The sequence below is a fragment of the Pseudophryne corroboree genome, chromosome 8 (assembly GCF_028390025.1).
Source record: "Pseudophryne corroboree isolate aPseCor3 chromosome 8, aPseCor3.hap2, whole genome shotgun sequence".
In the NCBI taxonomy this organism is placed as follows: domain Eukaryota; kingdom Metazoa; phylum Chordata; class Amphibia; order Anura; family Myobatrachidae; genus Pseudophryne; species Pseudophryne corroboree.
The window spans coordinates 163,784,402-163,808,498 of NC_086451.1; the positions used below are offsets into that span (position 1 = coordinate 163,784,402).

General features: G+C 43.2%; 1 protein-coding gene across 1 annotated transcript in view; it reads right to left on the bottom strand.

The window, feature by feature from the left end:
• Positions 1–122: 122 nt before the first annotated feature.
• Positions 123–24,097, bottom strand: part of LOC134949797 (uncharacterized) — a 31,866-nt gene continuing 7,891 nt past the window's right edge. Inside the window, exons 4-11 of the mRNA XM_063938524.1 lie at positions 21,120–21,298; positions 20,744–21,038; positions 19,657–19,758; positions 14,690–14,994; positions 6,167–6,348; positions 5,827–5,999; positions 1,871–2,085; positions 123–1,757 (exon numbers count right to left, since the gene is read on the bottom strand). Of these exons, the coding sequence (XP_063794594.1) occupies positions 1,519–1,757; positions 1,871–2,085; positions 5,827–5,999; positions 6,167–6,348; positions 14,690–14,994; positions 19,657–19,758; positions 20,744–21,038; positions 21,120–21,298 (1,690 nt within the window). The 3' untranslated portion in view covers positions 123–1,518. The remainder of the gene's footprint in view (positions 1,758–1,870; positions 2,086–5,826; positions 6,000–6,166; positions 6,349–14,689; positions 14,995–19,656; positions 19,759–20,743; positions 21,039–21,119; positions 21,299–24,097) is intronic.

A 24,097-nucleotide genomic window follows, 5' to 3' on the forward strand; every position in this document is an offset into this window, starting at 1 on the left:
CCTCCCCCCGTAGCTACTGTATTCTGCCTCCTGTGTGAAATTTTTTTACTATATCGTGTGCCAAAAGCATTTCCATGACACACTAGCTATTTGTTGCTGCAAGCATTCTGCAGTCAGTCCCATTTTGACTTTAAATGTAAATACTTTATTTTTTTTATTTTTTAAGGAAGCACAAACATTACAATATAACAGCAGATGCAATTTGTAGGATGTGATAGAAAGGACACTGAAAAAAAAGCTACATTACAGACCGTACAAGAACTAAAGGAGATAAATGAGAAACATTGTAATGGACACAAATAGAACACCCACAGGAATAAATGTGTGATATACTGTGACAATTTAAATATCAGGCTTGGGTCACAATTTCTAAATTTTTATTACAAAAATATAGGCAAGACCAGCTGCAGTTTTGCAGTCAACTCCCTCCGTAAATTTTACTCTGCTCTAAATAGTATAAAAACAGAACAAACATTTAACTAAATATGTTGAAAAAACAGCAAGTTTTTAAAGCATCCCCATAATAAAAAAGGGTGGGTTGAAAAGGCTGCACATAGACTCTATGAATCAAATGTTTAAACATAATGAAAACTCCTAGTCACCTCCTCTAAAATGGACACCTGCACACTGAGATATTTTAACTATGAGGAATGGTGGGCTGCACTACTTATACTGTAGGTGAGGCCACCTTTGATATATATAATGCTGGGTACACATTAGTACAGGCATGTCCAAACTGCGGCCCTCCAGCTGTTGTGAAACTACATATCCCAGCATGCCCTGACACAGTTTTGCTGTCAGAGAATGCTAAAGCTGTGTCAGGGCGTGCTGAGATGTGTAGTTTCTCAATAGCTGAAGTGCCGCACTAGTAGATATATCTGCATATATATGTATGGACGGCCGGGCATTGTGTTGAGCAAACACACTGCCTGATCCATCGGGACTGACATCATCAACTGTTTGGGTGTTAACATGTGCCTGCCCATTCATTGACCGCCCATAGACACAGCGATGCACCAATAAAATCGACAGATATATTGGTAGTCGGCTGTACTGCAGGGCCAACGGACAGCATTCACAGATATATCGTTCGTACACACTGGCTGACTGACCCACAATATATGGGCCATTCAACAGAACGGCTGATATATCAGCCAGTGTGTACCCAGCATAAGAAGACATAAGTTAACTGAGCTCAAACCACTGGAGTTTGTGTTTTAGTGTATGTATATTTGGATACAAATACTATACATAGGTTGTGTGTCTCAATGTTAGTGTCAGTAGTAGCATAGTGTTATGCGGTGTGTTAGATGATTTGGGCAGAGAGATGTGACACTGAACATATATATATATATATATACTTTTTTCCATCAGCATCTAGCCCAGTTTTGGACAATACAAAACTATCCAGAAACTACATTATACAGAGGGATGGTCCTTTAAGTGTCATAGTCAACATCTATGTTCCAACTTCAAGAAACGTTACAAACGGTAAAGATGTAAAAAAAACAAAACATACTATGGTCGGCCAAAACCAGGTGAATTCAGAATACCAAATTCTAAGTTTTCTTTGAATTCTTTGTAACCTTTGGAAAATGGAAGTCTAAGCACATTGCCACAAGTGTTAGCCTCTGGATAGTTTGACGATCCATCAATAAATTCAATGGATGGCTGTGGGTCAAGTCCTATTGGTGGAATATGGTTTACGCCAGTCACAAACAACAGTATATCTTGTAGCTTGGTTCTGCATTCTCTCTCTGAAATAGTGAAACCAAATAAAAGCAAATGTTATCATCAACTGAAAAATCATTAGTACCGGCATTTGCACTTTTGCATATATGTAAGCATGTGAAAATAAAAGTATACTAACCTTCACAATCCAGAATAAAGTCTCGCCAGTAGCAAATAATTCTCTCTTCACGAATCCTTGCATTACTACCCACTGGACTATAGGATATTTTGAAGAGATGAGACACGACATCGGATGTCATAACATCCTTTTTCCATATAAATGCTTTTTTAAATAAATCCGGATGCGCATTCATTGCGTCAAGCACACCCAATGTCTTCAGTCCCTCTTTAAATCTAAAATTAAAACATTTAAATCAATAGAATATTGGGACATTAACAAATCGCTACAGATAAACTATAGGTAGTCCTTCTGGACTCCGGAAGGATGAAATGAAAGATCTAGGGGCAGTTGTGGAGGCTGCTGCAGGTGCCAAAATGCTGCTGAGCCCGCTCTAATGTAGCTCCGACCCCCACCATGGCAACGGAGCTACTGCTGTATGTTTATACTGGCCATGTTTCCCTGCATCTAAAAACCTCACATAAATGCTTGGTTTACCTTTTATTTAGCCAGTCTCACGCGGGGGCCATAGCGGGACCCCACAGGAGGGTTCTGCCCTCCACACTATGCTGTCAGCTGCACAGTAAACCAGGGGGTCACTCCTAGCTGGGCCCCCGGTTGGTACTCACCACTGACGATCACCCTCTGATGCTAAACTAACGCTGCCTGTTTACTTAGGTAAAATCTACACAAAATTGTGTGTGAAGTCTAAAACAAATCGCTGGACAAGCAGTGTGTTTTATGGTATCTTCAGTTTCTGGTGTCCAGTTTTAGTCAATTACATTGAGATTCCCTTATTTATGGGAGACATCAGTCAAATAGAGACAGATTATAAGGACGGCATAGCTCAATATCTGTGCATGCTTTGGTATATTATAGAATAAAGAGTTAAATTTAAACAAAATAAAAAATTGCGTGATTAACCCATCCTACAAAGTTTCTGAGCCCATTCTGGTTAATCAAAATTAGGAGAAAAATGGTGTGGGTACCAGTCTTATTTCTTTACAGTGATACTAGAGATTACAGCAATCCTACACCAGCAGCTTTGAACTTTTAGAACCACAAGGGCCAGCATGTAATGGGCCTATGGTACCTGTACCCAGACTCTAAAGTACTAGTCTAAAATTAAAATAAAAAAAAGATTTGAAATTGATTGAGGATTTAGTAAATATGTGATTTGTAAAATAACACTCAAATTTTTGAAACACTCCAAAAACAAATTGATATTTAGTAAATTTCTCTTACATCCTAGAGGATGCTGGGGTCCATATTAGTACCTTTAAGACTTTAATAGTGTGGGCTGGCTCCTCCCTCTATGTCCCTCCTACCAGACTCCGTTTAGAAAATTTGCCCGGAGGAGCCGTTCACACCTAGGGGAGCTCTATAGAGTTTTTCTAGTAAAGTTACTTTTTAGAGTTTGTTTTTGTACAGGAGGCTGTTGGCAACAGCCTGCCAGCAGGGGGGGAATAACGGGGGAGGAGTGTCCGCCCTGCGGGGTCTGAGCCACTGTCTCCACTGACTGGACATTGAGCTCCAGAGGGTATAGATCGCTCCCCGCCGCAGGGGAATGCTCACCCCAGCAGCAGGCCACCACCCCCTTGCAGAGCTGAAGTGTGGCGAGGGAGTCACCGCCACCACCTAACAAGCAGGGGGACGGTGTGAAGATGGCGGCTTCAGGGTAGGAGCGCAGTATTAAGTGCGCTCCCGGACGGCTCAGCGGTACTTTACTGCAGCGCTGTGAGGAGCATCCTGAACGCTCTTACTCTTCGGGAGGACCTTCTGGAACAGGGTCCATTCACTTATCAAGACTTACCACGACTACGTTTAACGACATGGAGGTTGAACACCAGATATGAGCTCGTAAAAGGCATTCCGAACAAGTTTATTCCTACCCTGATACAGGCTAGGAAAGGAGAAACGTCTAAACATTACCATTGCATTTGGAAAAAGTATGTATCTTGGTGTGAATGCAAGAAGTTTCCTACAGTGGAATTTCAACTGGAACGGTTTCTCCTCTTCCTGCAAGCAGGTGTGGATATGGTCCTGAGTTTGGGATCCATAAAGGTCCAGATTTTGGCCTTATCCATTTTCTTCCAGAAACTGGCTTCCCTCCCTGAGGAACAGACTTTCTTGAAAGGAGTTCTGCACATCCAGACTCCCTTTGTGCCACCTATGTCACCATGGGATCTTAATGTGGTGTTACAGTTCCTCCAATCGGATTGGTTCGAGCCTCTACAGGAGTTTGAAGTCAAGTTTCTCACGTGGAAGGCTGTCACTTTGTTGGCCTTAGCTTTTGCTAGACGTGTGTCGGAGTTGGGGGCTTTGTCTTGTTAAAGCCCCTTACTTAATCTTCCGTGAAGATAGAGCTGAGCTCCGGACACATCAGCAGTTCCTTCTAAAGGTTGTGTAGGCTTTTTGTATCAACCAACCTATTGTGGTACCAGTCGCTACTACTGACTCCTCTATTTCGTCATAGTCCTTAGATGTTTCAAGGTCTCTGAAAATCTATGTGAAGAGGACTGCTCGTCACAGAAAATCGGACTCTGTTCTGTATGATCCCAAGAAAATTGGGTGTACTGCTTCTAAGCAGACGATCTCTCACTGGATCAGAGTCACTATCCAGCATGCATATTCTACTGCAGGATTGCAGTGTCCCAAATCTGTTAAAGCCCACTCTACTCTAAGGTGGGTTCTTTCTGGGTGGCTGCTCGGGGTGTCTAGGCTTTACAACTTTGCCGAGCAGCTACTTAGTCTGGGTCTAACATGTTTGCTACGTTTACAAGTTCGATACTTTGGACAGTGAGGGCCTAAAGTTTGGTCAATCAGTTCTGCAGGTCCTCCGCGCTCTCCCTCCCGTTCGGTGAGCTTTGGTACATCACCATGGTACAAATATGGACCCCAGCATCCTGTAGGACGTAAGAGAAAAATAGGATTTTAATACCTACCGGTAAATCATTTTCTATTAGTCCGTAGAGGATGCTGGGGACTCCAAAAGAACCATGGGGTAAAGACGGGATACGCAGGAGGCATGGGCACACTATAAGAGACTTTGAATGGGTGTGAACTGGCTCCTCCCTCTATGCCCCTCCTCCAGACTCCAGTTATAGAACTGTGCCCAGGGAGACGGACATTTTGAGGAAAGAATTTACTGTTTAAACACGGTGAGCGTCATACCAGCTCACACCTCAAACATGCCGCAGAACGTGGCATTCAATAGAACACCAGCTGACGGCATGAAAAATATACAGCAATATGCTGACCGAAAATGTAACAACCTGTGTAAACACAAACAAAAATAGCATACCGCATGCCATGGCATGAATAACATCAGCAACGGACTGACTGAAAAGAAAAACAACATGAGTGTAACCATAACCGATAACTGCAGATACAGTACGCACTGGGACGGGCGCCCAGCATCCTGTACGGACTAAGAGAAAAGGATTTACCGGTAGGTAATTAAAATCCTGTTTTACCCTCTAGAGCCGTGGTACCCAACCGCGGTCTCAAGTACCCCCAACAGTTAATATTTTCCAGGTCCCCTCACAGGATTGCAAGTGAAATAATTTGGTCCACCTGTGGGTCTTTTAAAATGTGTCAGTGAGTAATGAATACACCTGTTCAACTGCTTGGTGACCTGGAAAACACGAACTGTTGAGGTTACTTGGGGACAGAGCTTGGGAACCACTGCTCTAGAGGGACTTTTGTTCATTGCAATTTACCAACACTAAATTTTAATATACATTTTTTCTACATTTTGCACACATTTAAATAGTTACGCTGTTTATCTCCAAAAAAAAAAAAAGAAAAAAAAAAAAAAGGTATTTTCTTTTATGCAGCTAATCTTTATAGCATACAGAAGCAACTGGTTATGCATTCTACTCAACACTAAAGTATTCTATAAAGTCAGTATAATCCGACTGGAAAATCCAACAATTAAATAAACGTGGCATTATTTAAACTTTAAATGTAATAACCTCTCTTCAGAATGCATTGTTCTATCCCGTAGATACCAATGCAAGTAGTCTTGGACAATTTGGTGTTTGTCGTCAACTGTTTTAATTACACGGAGACAGCCAGCAAGATTAAGGAGCAGGTTATTTTCATACAACACGTCTTGAAGATTCTCAACTGAAGTAGCATTCATAATCTGAAATTTAAAAAAATATAAATGGGTAAATCTATAGGTCAACATGACATTACTAAATGTGAGATAATGAAATCACGACTCAAAATGAATATACAAAAAAAATAAATAAAATCATTGACACATAATTAAAAATAAATGCAGTAATTAAATTAACATTATGTATATACCTTCTGCATAATTTCTTTTGCTTCCACATCTACAAGATCTTGTAATACAAGTGGAGTATTTTTCCAGCCATATGTTAGAGCATTGTATAAGACAGGAGAAAAAAAATTTGGAGCGGGTCCACCGTGCACCAGTGATAGTGAAATGGATAAACCAGCCAGATAATACTCATCATTCCGCAAAGCTGAAAAACATTAAAAAAGTGCATAAAAAAAAAAAAAATTAAAAAAAAAAAAAAACCACACATACACACCAAAAAAATACACGTGATTTTGGTACTTACCGGTAAATCCTTTTCTTGAAGTCCGTAGGGGATACTGGGATGGCGAATTACAGCGGGGTATAGATGGTTCTATTTGAGGTGGTGCACTTTAAATTTTTTCAACCTAGTGTGTGCTGGCTCCTCCCCTCTATGCCCCCTTTCATCAGACCAGTCTCCATAACTGTGCCCGAAGGAGACGGAACATGCCTCAAGGAGGAGGAAAAAACAGAATAGAAGAACAGGAGAAACTGAGCAACATAACTTAAAAAGTAAAACAAAAAAATAGCGAAAGCAACGCGCATACGCTGATGCACAACAACACAAACAATATGCAGAAAAGAAAGCACAGAGGTGGGCGGCCTGTATCCCCTATGGTCTTGGAGAAAAGCATTTACCAGTAAGTACCAAAATCCAGTTTTAACTAGCATCCATAGAGTATACTGGGATGGTGAATTACAGTGGGGACATGCCAGAGCTCTCATTACGGGTGGGTGTGTGCCGAGATCCATGCAAAACCAAACTGAGCGCCCGACGCCAAGGTATCAAAACAATAGAATTTAACAAAAGTGTGGGCACTGGACCAGGTAGCAGCCCTACGCAACTGCAAGGCAGAGACTCCACGAGCAGCCGCCCAGGAATATCTCACCGACCTAGTGGAATGGGCGGTGACAGACTGTGGCAAAGGTAAGGACACAAATGAATAAGCCTGTTGGATAGTGAGTTTTATCCAATGGTTTGCTTCGAAGCAGGACAACCAATCTTGGTGGCCTCATACAAAACAAAGGAGTATCTGACTTCCGGGTACGAGCCATTCCGTTGACATAAATGCACAACGCTTGCACCATATCCAAACTACGAGGCGTGGAGGAATCGGTTACTACCTGAACTACAATAGGTGGATTTATGTGAAATGCCGAGACAACCTACAAGTCCTGAGTTCTGCACGATCTTCGTGAAACCCAAGATTTTCAGGACAAGGCCCCCCAATTCAGAGAGTCGCCGCGCAGAAGCAAGAGCCAACAAGGTGAGAGTCTTCCAAGCAAATACTTGGACTCCGCCTGCTGCAATGGTTGTAGAAAATCCAACACCAACTGTGAGATCCCAAGGGGTCGTAGGATATACAAAAGGTGGTTGCAAGTGGAGCACACCCTTAAGAAAGGTCTGAACCTCCGAGATCTAGGCCAACCATTTTTGTTAAAAGACTGACAAGGCAAAACGACCCAATTTGAAAACCGCTGGCAGATAACGATGACTGACACCAGGAGACATACATCTTCCATAGCCGATGGTAGTGCCGTGATGTGACATCTTTCCTAGCATGGAGCAGTCGGGATAACGGCCTCTGGAATGCCCTTCCTGGCTAAAATCTCCCTCTCAACTTCCACCCCGTCAAACATAGCCGCTGTAAGTTTGGATAGACGAATGGGCCTTGCTGAAGATCTTATCTCAGCGTCAATGGCCAGGGGTTGGCTACCAACAGGGAGAAGAGATCTGCGTACCAGGCCCGCCAAGGAGATTAAAATTGCCTGAACCTTTTCCCTCTAAGATTCGTGGTACTAGAGTGAATGGAGGGAACAGATAGATCGTCTAAAAGGTCCAGGGCGTAAAAAATGCATCTACAGCTGTCGCCTGTGGGTCCCTTGTCCTTGAGCAGTAACACTGAAGATGCGTGTTGTGTCGGGATGCCATCAGATCTGAGGCCAACCCCATAGGGATACTATCTGACAGAAGAATTGAGGGTGGCGACCCCACTCTCTCCGGGTGGAGATCTTGCCGACTGAGGAAATCTGGCTCCCAGTTGTCCACTCCCAGAATGAATATGGCAGACAGTGCCGTGGCATGTCACTCTGCCCAAAGGAGGATATTGGTGACTTCTCATAGCCACCTTGCCTTTGGTTCCGCCTTGTCGATTGATGTAGCCCACCGTGGTGGCATTGTCTGCTTGTACTTGAGTGGCGTGATTTTGTAACAGGTGGAAGGCCTGAAAAAGGACATTGTTAATCGTCCTTAGTTCAAAGATGTTTATGGGGAGGATGGTTTCGTATGGTAACCACTTTCCCTGAAACTGAGCCACCTGAGTCACTGCTCAACAGCCCAGTCATGCAGCAGGCTTGGCCAATTTGGAAGCAGGCTGACGGGCAGCCCAAGAAAGTTTTGGTTTTGACTTTGAGGATTTGGAAGCGCGAGCTTGTCTCGGGTACGCCTGACCATTTTCTTTACCTGGAGGTCGAAAGGATCGCAAAGTTTTACTCTTAGCCTTCGGAGCCGAAGGATTAGTACTTTGGAGACTTGCAGTCTTGGCAGACACCAAGTCAGTCACAATCTTGTTCCAATCTTACACAAATATTATAACCTCCCTTAATAAGGGAGCACCTCAAAGGTCTTCTTAGAGTACAGGTGCACCCACAAGGACCGTAAACACCGAATCCGGTGAGCCAGTATGGACGTGGTAGACGCTTTGGCCGCCATAACACCTGCATCAGAGGCTGCCTCATGAATGTAATGGGAGGCTCTGATAATACATGATAGACATTGTCTGGCATTATCTGGAAAATTCTGAGGTAGCTCTGCCTCAACTGCTTGAACCCAGGCTTCAATACCTTTTGCAGCCCGAGAGGCTGACAAAGTGGGACTATGTACAGCACCAGCAAGAGAGTGTAAATAGACTTAAAGCAGCCCTCCACACACTTATCCGTCAGTTCCTTCAGAGAGGTGACAGTAGTGACAGGCAGAGTAGATGACACAAGACGGGCCACATGCGAGTCCACTGGTGGAGGTGTTTCCCACTTGGTACTTAACTCTGCGGAGATAGGATAATGAGCTAGCATCTTTTTAGACAGGGAAAATTTCTTTCCTGGAGACTCCCAGGATTCCTGACGTATGTCAATTAAATGGTCAGAATGTGGCAAGACTAATTTAGTAACCTTCCGACGTTTGAACTTATCAGGTTGCTTAGACGTATCTGGAGGGTCAGTCTCATCATCAATCTGAAGAATCAGTTTGATAGCCTCCACTATATCAGGAACATCAACCTGCGTCACAGATTCCACATCAGAATCAGCTGTATTAGTGTCTAAGGGATCAGTATATTCCCCAACCCCATCGGATGAAGTATCCGAAACATGAGTAGATTGTGAGGAAGAAATGGCCCACTTAGATGACCCTTTGGTACCAGTAGGGCAAGGGTTAAGCTTTTAACAAAGGACTGATTTAATTGCTGTAAATGAGTAGACAGTATCTGCCCATGGCGAACTAACTACAGGGACAATATGTGGCTGTAATGGCACAGGAGGTCCCACAGGGGGTGTAAGTCGTGTTACAAGCGTAGTCAGCAAATTTGAAAAATCAGCCCAAGGTGATTCTTGGTGTGCCACCGGTGCTGCAGGCTGACTGGGGGATGCAGAACACCCAATACCTGAACCCTCAGCTGATATATTTTCCTCAGGTAAAACCATGGCGTCAGCACTGCCTGATGCATGAGCGTACGCGGAGTTCCCGCACTGTGCAGCAGACATTGAGAATGTAGCCATAGGGCGTGACAGAACAATATAGAAAGACAAGCACAATACCCGACAAAAACCACCTATGGTATGTGACTGCAAATGCTGAGCACAAACAGAGGATTTAAGAGGTATGAGGTGACTGAAATACACAGATAAAAATACAAAAAACAGTATATCCTGTGGAATACTATATGGTATACGAGACCCTGATGCACTTAGCCCCCCCAGGGTACAGAATATAGTGATAGCAATATGTGCGACATACACAGAATGGAAACCACACAGCAGCTATAGGCACACACAGTCACATGTACAATGTAGAAATTATTACATAACAATAAAACTGCACTGGATTAGTAATAGTACATATACATGTATGAATACAGATATAACAATGCACAGTAAACAATGGATGTATATCACAGGATACTTGTACTAAATATTCATACTAAACGACATGTAGAATACTTAAGTGTCCCGTAAATGCACAGCGCTCATGAGACAGGCGGCTTTACAGAGGAGACAGTGCCAAGCAGTCCCAGAATCAGCGCAGCTCTGTGAAATGGCGCCCAAACGCTGACAGGGAGTGAAGGAGAGATGCAGCTTCAGGGCGAGAACACCTGCTGTAGATGGCGCCTGGAGCTGGGGGATGGGCTACAGGTCAGTGCCTTATGCACTCTGCAGGACTTTACCACCGGGTACTATGGATCCTATAATAAACTGATTTTAGTAAATCCAACATGTGCTCCTTGCCCTGGTGGATATAGTGGGGTCCCTGCACGGCCAGAGTGACCACGCCGGAAGCATGGTCCATCTGCTGGGACCGCATCTGGATCACGATTTCAGTGGGTCCCACCTGGGGAACCCTCTTCCCTCCTTCATGAAGTGCGGCCACGTGATCCAAGAGAGCAGCAGCGGTGATGTGTACCTTATGGGAACCAGAGCGCTTCCGCTGCAAGTACCCGGCAACCAGGGCACAGGAGTATGCAGCGCCGCTGGGGGAGGTGATTGAGCCGTAGCTCGGAATGTCAGTGATATCCATGGCATCTAGTGCCTGTGCTGCGGCCCTTGAAGTCTTCTTTCTTCTTAGAAAAGCTCTTATTAGGGCTGCCTAATGCAGCCCATCCTGTTAGCAGCATGCACTGCAGGCACCAACTTACAAACTGAGCTCCAGTGCCTGGAAGCGGGGATATACAGGCGGCGGTGCAGTGCATCCTGGGAACAGTCAAAGCGGTGCCTCGTATCAAGATCCAACTCTACACCCCCTATGTTATTCCCTGTGGAATACCAGTGTACCCCCCTGCAGAAACAGTTTCTAGTGTTGCTTCAATCTTATGGTGTGAGGAGTCTTTTAAAGAAGTAGCCCCCGGGAGTGGAAGTGCAATCTTTAGAGAGACGAGAAACTGAAGAGTCAACCGTGGGTGGATTTTCCCAAAGCTTCCTGTCTTCAGGAGGAAAGAGAAAAGACAAAAACCTTTTAAGAATCTGGAATTTTTTTAACAGAATGCAATCAAGCTTCCTTAAATTAGGCATTTCGTTCAGAAGACAGAAGACGTTAACACTAGACTTTTGTGGTTTACTGAAATATACAGGTTCTACCAGAGTGTCTTTTTCACGTATTTCCATAACCTCAGTATTGCACAAATGAGTGACTCAACCCCTTGAGAAGGGTCCCCAATTTCCTCCTCCATTCTTAATCCATATCCTCTATATCTGGCATGTCTTCCCCCGTGTCATTCAACTGCAGGACCTGTGGGAACATGCATTTTTGGTGCATTTAGTCTGGGCGGATGAGTAGAGGATTTAATCCACCACTTTTTAGAGACCAATTCCTCCACAGACTGTCTAAGAGCTTGTCTGTTGTGGCCAGGAGCATCCAGTTCTGAGGAAATATCTGTCATGACACCTGTTAAAGTGTACAGCCACACTGGTGTAGACTCTTGTGACCTGCCGTCAGATTATTACCCAGACTCCGTACACTGGTCAAAAATATGTGATCCTTCAGATGTCTGTGTAAACTTATTAGAGCAGTCTTTACAGAATACTTTTCCCTGTCATTCTTACACAGTATAGATGACACACACACACACAGGAAAAAGTACAGTGTGTCACCCCTGCAAGCAGTAGTAAATAAAACAGCCAACAGGAGAAAGCACATAGTGGGAGAAACCAGCACACTATGAGCTGTGTATAATATAGCCAGGCAGTACTGATTCCGGAGTCACTTAATAGCAACCCCAAGTGTAACCTGCTCCTCCCAACAATTAGCCCCCACTGCATACCACAGTCCCGGGAGACTTGTGAGGTCCGCGCTGGCTCTGGCGTCGCTGTAGCTGAACTCTGTACACGCGGTATGTATAATGGCGCTTGCTGTCCTGCTCTGTAAGCTCTGCCCCTCTGCTATGGTGCGCCTACAGCGGAATCTACACACAGTCTAATAAGGCATAGTAGCTCTATTAGAGAAGTGTGCCTGATCAATGATTTGACGCCTTGTGAACCGGGTATCCCGCTATTCGTGAACCAGTGCATGCTCAACAGTCTTGCATAACTTCAGCTGTTCAGGGGTGTCGGCAGGTTCTGAGGATCCAGCACCAGCCCTCCATACGGCTGCGGTGAGAGATCACCCCATGGCCGATGTCATGGTTACTAGGTATCCGGGGCCATACCTCTCTATAAGGTCTGGACGGGTCCACCCCTCCCCCTAAGTCCCTCGATGCAGACAGGCGCTTGTCTGAAAAATTAGAGAAATATAAAATATTTAAAGGAAAAACAACCCAAAAAACAAACACTGGAGCCCTACAGCATGTGACAAGTTCTGAGGGCATAGTTTTCTAAACTGGTCTGATGGGAGGAGGCATAGAGGGGAGGAGCCAGCACACACTAGGTTGAAGAAATTTAAAGTGCACCTGCTCCAATGGACCCATCTATACCCCACTGTAATTTACCATCCCAGTATACCCTATGCATGCTAGAGAAATTATAATTAATATGAGTAAACCAATTTGAATTTAACGAAAACACCATGTAAAAGTCTAACAATAAAAACCAAAGTAAAGCAATTAGGAGCCTCAAGCAGATATAACAATATACCTGTACCATGAATAGCATATTGGCACATTGTGCTTGACCCAGCGGATGCACATGCCTAGCATTAAAATTGTGTACATACTATCTACAGTTCCTTGAGTAGTATCTTAGGATACGGTGATACCCCTTTTCCACTAGAAGTCTCGGGTCTGACCCCGGGATTTGGAACACGGTTCCAAGCCAGGTCAGACACGAGAAGGACCCCTTTTCCACTATGGGAGCGAACCCGGGAATATCCCGTGTAGGCGCCGTTTACACTGCACCCGGATACAGTTTCTTCTGCCTGGCGATTGGAGATGAAGTTATCTCCAAGCGCCGGGAAAACCGGTAGATCAGGACCCCCGGGACATGGCCTCGTACCCGTTAGGCCACACCACCAATTCCATGCTGCCCACTGTCTTGCTGGGGGCAAGCCCGGCACTCTGGAAGCTGCTGAGCTGCCCCCAGCCTCCGGCACACAATTTCTCTGCCAGCGCTGCTGTCTGCATAGCAGGAGAGACAGCATGCGCTGCCCCCCCCCCCCAACCTCGAGACTGCCCGCGAAAACCTGCGGTCAGGGAGGTATGGGATCTTCACATGCTGTAAACGGGTCCCGTGTCGACTGACATGGGTAACTTGTTTACACTACACCTTACACGGGTCATTCCCGCGTCCTACCCTGGTAGGATTCCCAGATCACTTGACCCGGGTTTTTTCAGAGGGAGACGTTTCCACTAGCCAAAAAACACGTGTAAATGCACACACCCGTGCAAAAACCCATGTTTTTGGACGAGGTGGAAAAGGGGTATAAGTAGCACAGTACAGGGAACACGTACAGAATTTAAACACGTAAATGGATTAGTAGAGGCAAACTTTCTTGAAACCTATACATAGTTTTTCTTAAAATTTTGTATTCCTGTATATTAGGGAGAAACATAATTAAAAACATACACTATAGGACTGCACAGTATGTGATATGGATATATAACTAGTGATATTGTTTATTAGTCTTCTACATTACTCCTCAATCATACCTAGATGCATTTAAAGCCTGGAATATGGTTTTCAATTAGCATTCTTTATATATATTGTATATATGATACAACTGATTTTTTTCTTCTTCCAAACATAAAGCAAGGAAATAACTAACCAATTAAGTTTGACGATCTAAACCAGGGCTCGACAAATCCCAGGGGCCAGGTAGCCATGGCCCCTAGCTTTTGCTGCCTGGCTACCAAATTATGCAAGGAGGGAGAGAGCGAGCAGATTCGTGGGCATGGCTTTATTGCGGCTGCCATTTCATGCACAGGAGTGCATGTGCTGAGTGATCGTCCCAGCCTATGCTGTGTGCAGTTTTCAAACTCCAGCTGCATATAGCTATCCAATAGGGGGGTCTATGTGTGGCCAGGGATTGTGCTTCGAAGGGGGCAGTGATATGGCCAAAAAGCGGAGGATTGTTTACTCGGGGGATTGATTCAGAGGGCTGGTTTGCCTGGGGGGCCCCCTTAGTTGTGTGGGAGGGGAGGTGGTGGCAACAGTAGTGGTATGGCTCCTACACTTTCATCTTTGCTCCTAGTATCTAGAAAAAAAATTGTCAAGTCCAGATGTAAACTTACCAAAAAAAAAAAAAAAAAAGAACATAATGATAATAACAGAGAAAACAAATGGAGAAACCAAAACAAATATAAAAATACCTTGAGCATCACAAGACAATGTCTTTGAATTTTCTGGTCCTTCAAATAATTTGCTGATTTGCAAAAACTGTAGAAGAAGTCTAAAAAATTCCCTCGTTGGGCCACCAAAATCTACAGCTCCTTCTGTATTCCCAAAGGAATCAGTGAAAATTACAGAAAGGCGATTTTCAGGCCTAAATGTTTGCCGCTTTAGTCCACGACATGCTCCGTCCCAGACTTCTCTGCGGTTTATGTTAAACTTTGAAATGCTTTCAGTATCAATCTGTACTGCCAGATTTGACAGAATATCCTTTAGATTGATATCACTACAACACAAAATGTAGATTTAAAATAATTTAGAAGGTCAATTACTAATATCAATATATTTGGCATTCATGAATTACCTTGTACACATACATTAATGTAAAATTACTATCTATCCACACACATGCACGTGATCAGCTTCATTGTAGGCATTGCAGTAACGTGATTGCAAACAGTGTGACCTCATTTGGATGTGCTGGTGCTATCACACATAATTCATGGTGCCTATGAATCCATTACTTTGTGAGCACAGACAAAAATACAGTAGTCAGTCAAATGCCGTGATGCAGCAAAGAGGAGGCTGAGCACACTGGAAACGTGTACCCGATAGGATATTCTAATGCTGAAAGACTTGAGAAAGGTCAACTGAATGGCATAAATTTCTACTTTTAAAAAGGATATATTTGGGTAAGTCTGGTGTGTGTCATCTTCTTACTACTTTTCACATGGACATATATTAAAAATAAAATATAAAACTTACAAAAATATATAATATACATGATATAGCAAGCAGGTTTTAAATGTACAAGAATAAAAACATAAAAGCTTATCTGTCCATCAGAATAATATAATATAATATAATATATATATATATATATATATATATATATATATATAAAATTGACCAGCACCTATTAGTCAACAGGTATTCAAAAATTCAAAGAAAAATAAATATTGGGTACACATCAAAGACTTAATAAGATCTTCGTGCATACGACCCGCAGTACTTCATGGTAACAAGAAATGGAAAATAAAAAAATGGTGAAAAAAAAGTGTGAATTCTTTTTTCAACACAAACCTATCAATACTGTGCTATTAGGAGTTTTTTTAGGTGCTGCAGTGAGTTCCAAATATAACACTCCTGAGTTTTATAAAAAAAAAATAAAAAAAAATAATACTACGAGCCCAGCAGGGTCCTAGTACATGGAAGCGTGTGGTGGCACTCTACATGACTGGATACAAAACAAAAAAAGGCCCGTTGTGATCAACATTTCAAAGCTGTATTTGTGCATTCTTTTGTCTTGTATCCAGTCGTCTAGAGTGTCGCTGCGAGATAGAGATAGAGATAGAGATATAACTGCAGGGGGTACCTTCAATTATTGTCCATAAAGAAGGAAACCAGGCGGCACTCCAAGGATTTGTTGCAGGCAAAATACTTTATATTAAAGTGACAGTGCAAAATAAATTAGTACAGCATAGTGCAAGGTGGCTTGCACTATGCTGTACTAATTTATTTTGCACTGTCACTTTAATATAAAGTATTTTGCCTGCAACAAATCCTTGGAGTGCCGCCTGGTTTCCTTCTTTATGGACAATAATTGAAGGTACCCCCTGCAGTTCTATATCGTTTGGAGGAGGGCACCCAGGTGGATGACAGTATGATTGGGAGTGCCATAAAAATCTAAGGATAGATATATATATAGATAAAAAGGGGGAGATTATTGCGCCACTTGTGTACAATTTGTAGTCAAAATAAATAACACTCCCTATGGGTTAATACAGGGCGTCAGCTGTCCCCCAAAACACAGGGATGGTAGTTCCCTGTAGCAAAGGATTAATAACACACGGGGGGTGGGGGATAAAGCGACCGATGGTGTCTTAAAATATTTCAATAAAAGTGGATCTAGGAGATATATAAAAATATGTACTATATTTATAAAGTAATGAGTAACCAGATCGAGTGGATCTATAAAAAGTTAATTAATACATTAAAACAGACAGTTATTAAACAGCTAGACTAAAATATGAGCAGCAAATTTCTTAAAAAAATTGGGATAAAAACAACAGACACTATGCAAAATTAATACCAGTTAAAAATTAGGTCACTGCCAGGTAGCCCAAAGCGTTTCGTCATTCAGACTTCATCAAGGGGTGATGAAGTCTGAATGACGAAACGCGTTGGGCTACCTGGCAGTGACCTCATACCAAGTTAAGTTAAAATTGTTTTACATATTTTAACATACATTTTAATTTGGTATTAATTTGCATTGTGTCTGTTTTACTTTTTATCCCAATTTTTTTAAGAAATTTGCTGCTCAAATTTTAGTCTAGCTGTTTAATAACTGTCTGTTTTAATGTATTAATAAATTAACTTTTTATAGATCCACTCGATCTGGTTACTCATTACTTTATAAATATAGTACATATTTTTATATATCTCCTAGATCCACTTTTATTGAAATATTTTAAGACACCATCAGTCGCTTTATCCCCCACCGTGTGCATATATATATATATATATATATATTTATTAATTATATATATATTAATTATATATATATATATATATATATATATATTAATTATATATATATTAATTATATATATATATATATATATATATATTAATTATATATATATATATTAAATACTTTTCGACTGAAACATCGAATGACATGTGAGACCAAATATGTCGTTTACGTGATCCAATGCCCCTGCAAGAAACTATATGTCGGAAAGACTATTAGAATGCTCAAAGAACGGATGGCCTTGCATCGGTCATCAATTAAGAAAGCGTTCATCAAAATTGAAAATTCCACTCCGCCAGTTGCTAAACACTTCGTTCATCAAGGTCACCACATTAAAGATCTTTTATTCATGCCCATTGACCACATACCACCATTGAAGAGGGGTGGTGACCGGCATAAGCTGCTATTACAACAGGAATGCCGCTGGATCCGACGATTATTTTCCCTTTCACCATTGGGACTTAATGAGGAATTCTCGTTGGTACCTTTTTTATAAATAAATATATTTTTTTCTTTTCTTTTTTTATATTTACATTTTTTCCACTTCACATTTTTTATGTACGTGAACACATGTGAGCCTGATGATTCTGCATCCGGATCCATTGTCTTATCTATGTATTTTTTGTTTATTTGTTTATTAATTAGATTAACTGTTTATGCTTATATGCACACTTCAGTTGATTTATATACCTACTTACTGAAAGGCCTATAAATTGGGGCTTTTTTATAAGGCATGATTTATGCATAATAACTAAGAATGTAGTCAGTGACAGATTTAAATTCAGTTCAATTCATTGTTAAATCATTTATGACTGGCCATAGACATGCTTTATTATCAGTAGATTCATCATCAGGATGTAAGTGTGCATCTAATTTATTTTCATTTTTATTCATTTTTATTAGTTCAATGTTATCATACACTGCATCTGTTTTTCTTTGCCTGTGCGCCTCTCCCCTTGTCCCCGGAAACAGGTCTGATGCTTCTTCAGTTCCGGGTGTGTTCGTTTACCCGGACTGTTTTAAGCACGACCTGTTGGTTGCCACGGGTAACGCGTTAGAAGTGACGCGCGGCCCGAGGGTGATTCTTCACACCAGGACACAGTTACGGAGACTTATGTCTCCGTGCAGGATGGACAGGTTCCGGCTCCATCGTTTGGTCACTGACGATGTGCAGCGGTTAATACCTTCCCCTGCACGTCACTTCCGGTTCACGGCATGCCGTGCTGCTTGGATGTAACGCAGCTGATGTCCACGTGTGACGGGGAGCAGGTGAGACAGCTTACAGGTAAGTATTTCACACACTATTTAATGCACTCATGGGCTAAGCTTTTTAGGCACACGTCACTTTGGAACCAGACACTGCGGATGGCAGTGTACAGCACCATGTCACTTTATCTATTCCCATGATGAAGATAGTCGAAACAGCTGTCGGAATGATAAGTACTCATTGATCTATTCATGCTGCTACCATCATGTGTGCTATATGCTTGTTGCCTTTTTAAATGATTTTTCTGGACAAGTAAAACTTCTTCTTTTGCATCTAAGCTGTGTGCTGGTATTTCTGGGTACAATCACCTGTGTGGTTATTCTTGGATTTTTTCTATATATATATATATATATATATATACATATATATATATATATATACATATATATATATATATACATATACACACACACACACAAACTGGAACACGGCACTCACAGGTCTTCATACACATGCATTCAGCAGACTTGACAACAGCAGATTACACAGCCATGTAGTGATGTCACTACATGGCTGTGTAATCGGCTGTTGTCAAGTCTGCTGAATGCATGTGTATGAAGACCTGTGAGTGCAGTGTTCCAGTTTCCGCATGCAATTTTCTCTACACGGGCACCTGGGCCTTATTTCCATTGTGGATTCGTTTGGAGTGCCAGTTCTTCACTGCAATATACACACACACACATATATATATATATATATACACACATACACAATTTATTACCAGTTATTTATAAAGCGCACACATATTCCACAGCGCTTTACAGAGAATATTCACATCAGTCCCTGCCCCAGTGGAGCTTACAATCTTTATTCCCTACCACATGTACACGCACACACATTCATGCTAGGGTTACTTTTGTTGGAAGCCAATTAACCTACAGTAAATTTTTGGATTGTGTTAGGAAACCGGAGAAACAGAGGGAAACCCAAGCAAGCAAGGGGCGAATACACAAACTCCACACAGTTAGGGCCATGGTGGGAATATAAACCATGACCTCAGTGCTGTGGGAGGCAGTAATGCTAACCACTACACCATCCATGCTGATCTATATTATACATACATACACAACTGTACATACATATATAAAAAGACACATAATAAAAAACGTTTTGCTTGTTTCGGAAAGAACGCAAAAGAAAAATGTTACCTGTTCCACTCTGTATTTTGATTGTGATCTAGACTTTCTTCAGTGCATGCGATGTCTTCATCAGAATGCGGAAGGACATCGTTAAAAAGTTCTGTGTAATGTCTGCAAGAGGTAAATTTTATCACACTGCAAATGTAACAAATATAATAGAAAAATAAAACAAAATACAAAGCATGGTGAGCCTACAATAAGTACTCTATTTTATCAGCAAACATCAATAGTCTACATTGCCTCACAAAATAAAGGCATAACGCAGACTAAAAAACTACATGCAAAGATTTAAATACGATACAGATTGATTTAGATTTTTTTTTTTTTACATTTATTAGCTATTAGATAGCTGATTTTTGAATTGAGATTTGGGTTCAGACATCAAACAGTTCTGAATATGTGAATTGACTATAATACAGACTGTAACTAGCTGTTTTATGTAGGATTTCTCTGTAACCCCCACTGTCCCATGTGTCTCGCTAACCTTCCTCCATTTATCTTTTCCTGTGTCTTCCACTCCCTGTGGCTTCACAGTACCGGCCTAGCAGTAGGACGGTCTGTTTATCTGTCTTCTGCAGTCTTTAGATGTGCTCTGTCACCCCTGCAGTAAAGGCAACTGACAAGCCTCTGAGGTAAGGGCTCAACAAAGTATATGAATAGGTTTAAAAATAACAAAAAAAACTGCCAGCTTCACATACTATCATGTTGAACACTTACCTCTGAGGATTATCAGTTGATGTTACTGCAGGGAAGACTGAGTGCATTGGAAAATGGCAGGCAGTAGATGAACAGACTGTGCCAAGCCAGCACTGTGGTATCTTTAAAAGGAAAATTAAAGCACTTCACCTCACACCACCCCCATCCTTGCACCATGGGTTGGGGCCACCAGACACTGCCCTCCCTGGGAAGAATGACTAATTGTACATAAACAAGTGAAAAGGTTTAATTAAAAAAAAAAATTATATATATATATATATATATATATATATATATATATATATATATATATTTATAATAATAATAATAATAGAGTTTGTCATGTTTTTAAAACAACATTGCCTTCAGTACTACTACTATCCAATAAATGGATGCTTACCTGTAATTCTCTTCAAATGTTGATGGCACTAAATGGCTGACTGTGTTTTCATTGTCTTGGTAAACAATATTTTGAGTACCCTGGGTGGTCACACTGTTTGCCAAATTAGATGGCTCATAAGGAGTGTTGTGGGAGAGGACACTCTTCTCCAATTCTTCCACGGAGGATAAAACTTGGTCCTCAGGGGAAACGGTTTGGTTAATAAATTGCAGTATGGAGTCTTCATTTACAAATGTTTCACAGTTCTTTGCAGTATCTTCAGGCAATTTTTCACTTTGCTCAATTGAGCTTCTATCTAAAATATAATTAATAAAGTAATGCAACATATCACATATCCCACACTTAGACAATAGGCATGCTTTAAATAAAAACTTACAAGTCAAATAACTTACATTGTCTTGATCTGAATTTTCAGTGTATATAAGTTCTTTGGAAGGCTGGATATAAACAGATTTCTGCTTGAAAATTTTGGAAATCATTAGACCTGTCAAACGCTGATTTTCCATTAGTAGTGGCTTAACAAGTTTGTTGTGGCAAGGCATCAGCATGTGTATTCTAAAAGACAATATTTACAATTAAAGTAAAACTACACATACAGAATGTTAATATTTTTATAATCTTCTCAAATTTAAAAGGATTATAATTTTCAAGCTCAAAAGGGTAAATTAAATGCATAATCATAAATATAATTAAACTAAAATCAAATATAACAAAATAAAAAAAATATATAATATATATATATATATATATATATATATATATATATATATATCTCATATATAGAGATCTGAATATCTCTTAAAGCCTGACGATAAGTTTGAAAAATATCAAAAATTATGTGTAATAAATGAAGTTTTTATATATTGAACTATCAGAAAGCAAAGGTGTTATTAGCTCAGTGTAGCTTAAAGAATTCTGTATTTCAGATTATTTGGAGTTATTTTTTTATATAAAAGACTCAACCTTTATTTGTATTTAATGCATGAGTTATTTGATTACCATTTAATATGGGATCAAAAAATATCTCCTATATAATAGCCCAGATCTGAGATCTTGTGATTCATTTGCTAACGCTTGGCGGAGTCACAACAGTGGGCGGAGTTAGTCAAATGAGTCACAGATCTGGCCAAATCTATAGGACACTAGGAGCAGCTGCAGAAGCAGATAGTATGGACATGGCACAGGCAGGGTGCATACCTCCCAGCTTTCACACACACACACAGCGAAAAGGGGGCGTGGCTTTGCGGGAGGGCCCCGTTTTCGTCAGTGAGGGGGCATGCCCAGCGCTCTGTGAGCTGCTGGCATGCCCCCAGGGGCTGATTATGAGTCCGGGGGGCACAGGGTACTTGAGACAGGGGAGCCCTATCTCATTGCTGTGCATGCTGTGGGTTGGGGCGTGGCCTAATCGTGGGACGCGAGGCCACGCCCCATTATGCAAATTCCGTTTTGTTTTTTAAATGGGATTTTGGCCCCTCAGCTAGGGGTAAATCCAGAGGAGGTGGTCGCTCCCCCTACACACCCGCCCATGCAGAAGAAAGCAGGGAGACTGCTGCCTCCCTGTAACACCACAGACCTGCCAATACGCAGCAGCGTGTGCTGACTGTAGCACAATGCTGCCGCTGTTGCTGGCAGGACGGGGGAGCTTCTGAGCTGGGACAGAGCTACTCGAGCCGGGGGGGGGCCCCTACAACTGTGGGGCCAACGGTACGTACCGCCTGCCCCCCCCCCTTAATCCGGCTCTGCTGCTGGAACCCCCCCTTAATCCGTACCCCCTGATGCCCCCTCTCCCTCTGTTTCCACTATTCACCGCTGCTCTGCTAAGCAGAACAGTGAGTACAGGAGCTTTCCAACTGCCCCCCCCCCCCCACCGCAGGACACTGCGACCCGCGGGTGGGACAGACCCCAAAAAATGGGACTGTCCCGCAAAAATTGGGACATTTGGGAGGTATGGGGGTATGCCATACTTGACCCCCACATCAGCATACTCAGCAGGGTCTCTCTGGCGGGGAGGAGCGTCACATTCTGGCACACTCCACGCTTCTTAGCTGTAGTTTTGTGGTTCACCAGCCGCTGTGCACTTTCCGTACTGCCTGTTATCTCCAGCCCCTGCGACCCCACCGCTAGCTGCAGCACTGCCACCCGCAGTGAGTTGCGCCCAGCTCCTTCACACACTTTAGCCGGCGGGTAGCGCTGCAGAAGTCCGCGCTGCTTGCAGGCTCCAACTCCCTCCTCCCTCCAGATCAGCGTCTCCTGGGAGCTAACCAGTCACTCCCAGTCTCCCCTTACCATAGTGCCCAGCAGCCGTGAGGTCCACGCCACGTGCATGCTATGACCCCCTCCTCCCTCCAGCCGCAGCATCTCCTGGGGGCTAAACAGTCACTCCCAGTCTCACCTTACCACAGTGCCCGGCAGCTGCGCGAGGTCTGCGGTGTGTGACTGAGGAGGGGGGGGGGGGGGAAGTGATGCGGACGGGCAGCAGCAGTGACTCCGGTAAGACACATCTGTCTGTCACCACTGTTCTGTCCCTAATACCAATCGCTCCCGTGCCCTGTGTTCTGTCATGTCCCTGTCACCCCTGGCCTTGACCTGCCACCCTTATCCTGGCCCTTTCACCCTTATCCTGGCCCTTTCACCCTTATCCTGGCCCTGCTACCCCTATCCTGGCCCTGTCACCCCTGTGCTTGCCCTGTCAACCCTATACTGGCCCTGTCACCCCTGTCCTGGTCCTGCCGCCTCTACACTGACCCTGTCACCCCTATCCTGTCCCTGTCATTTCTGTCCTGGCCCCGTCACCCCTGTCCTGGCCCCGTCACCCCTGTCCTGGCCCTGTCACCCCTGTCCTGGCCCCGTCACCCCTGTCCTGACCCCGTCACCCCTGTCCTGACCCCGTCACCCCTGTCCTGGCCCTGTTACTGCATACCCTCCAACTACCTTTTTGGCAGGTACAGTACCCGCAGCACCTCCAGACTTCTCCCCAATGCACCACACCTCCGCACCTTCCCCTCCACCACATGCGGCACTCCACCCCTCCCCCACATGCTGTGCCTCCAGACACCCTACACCACCCGCGGCTCCCACTCCTCCGCCCCTTCACCACCCCCAGCAATCTCCAAGCCCCCTCCACCATTCACACCCCTTATATGTCTCCCCCACACCTGCCCTCCTCCACCCGCAGCATCTGCAGACACCCTCCTCCATCCGTGGTCCCCCCCTCACCCACCCCTCCCTCACCAATGGCACCCCCGCACCTGCCCCACCACCACCTGCAGCACTTCCGGACCTCCTTCCCCATCTGCCGCAACACCCGTACCTGCCCCTCCCCTACCCATGGCGCCTACGGACCCCTACCCCACC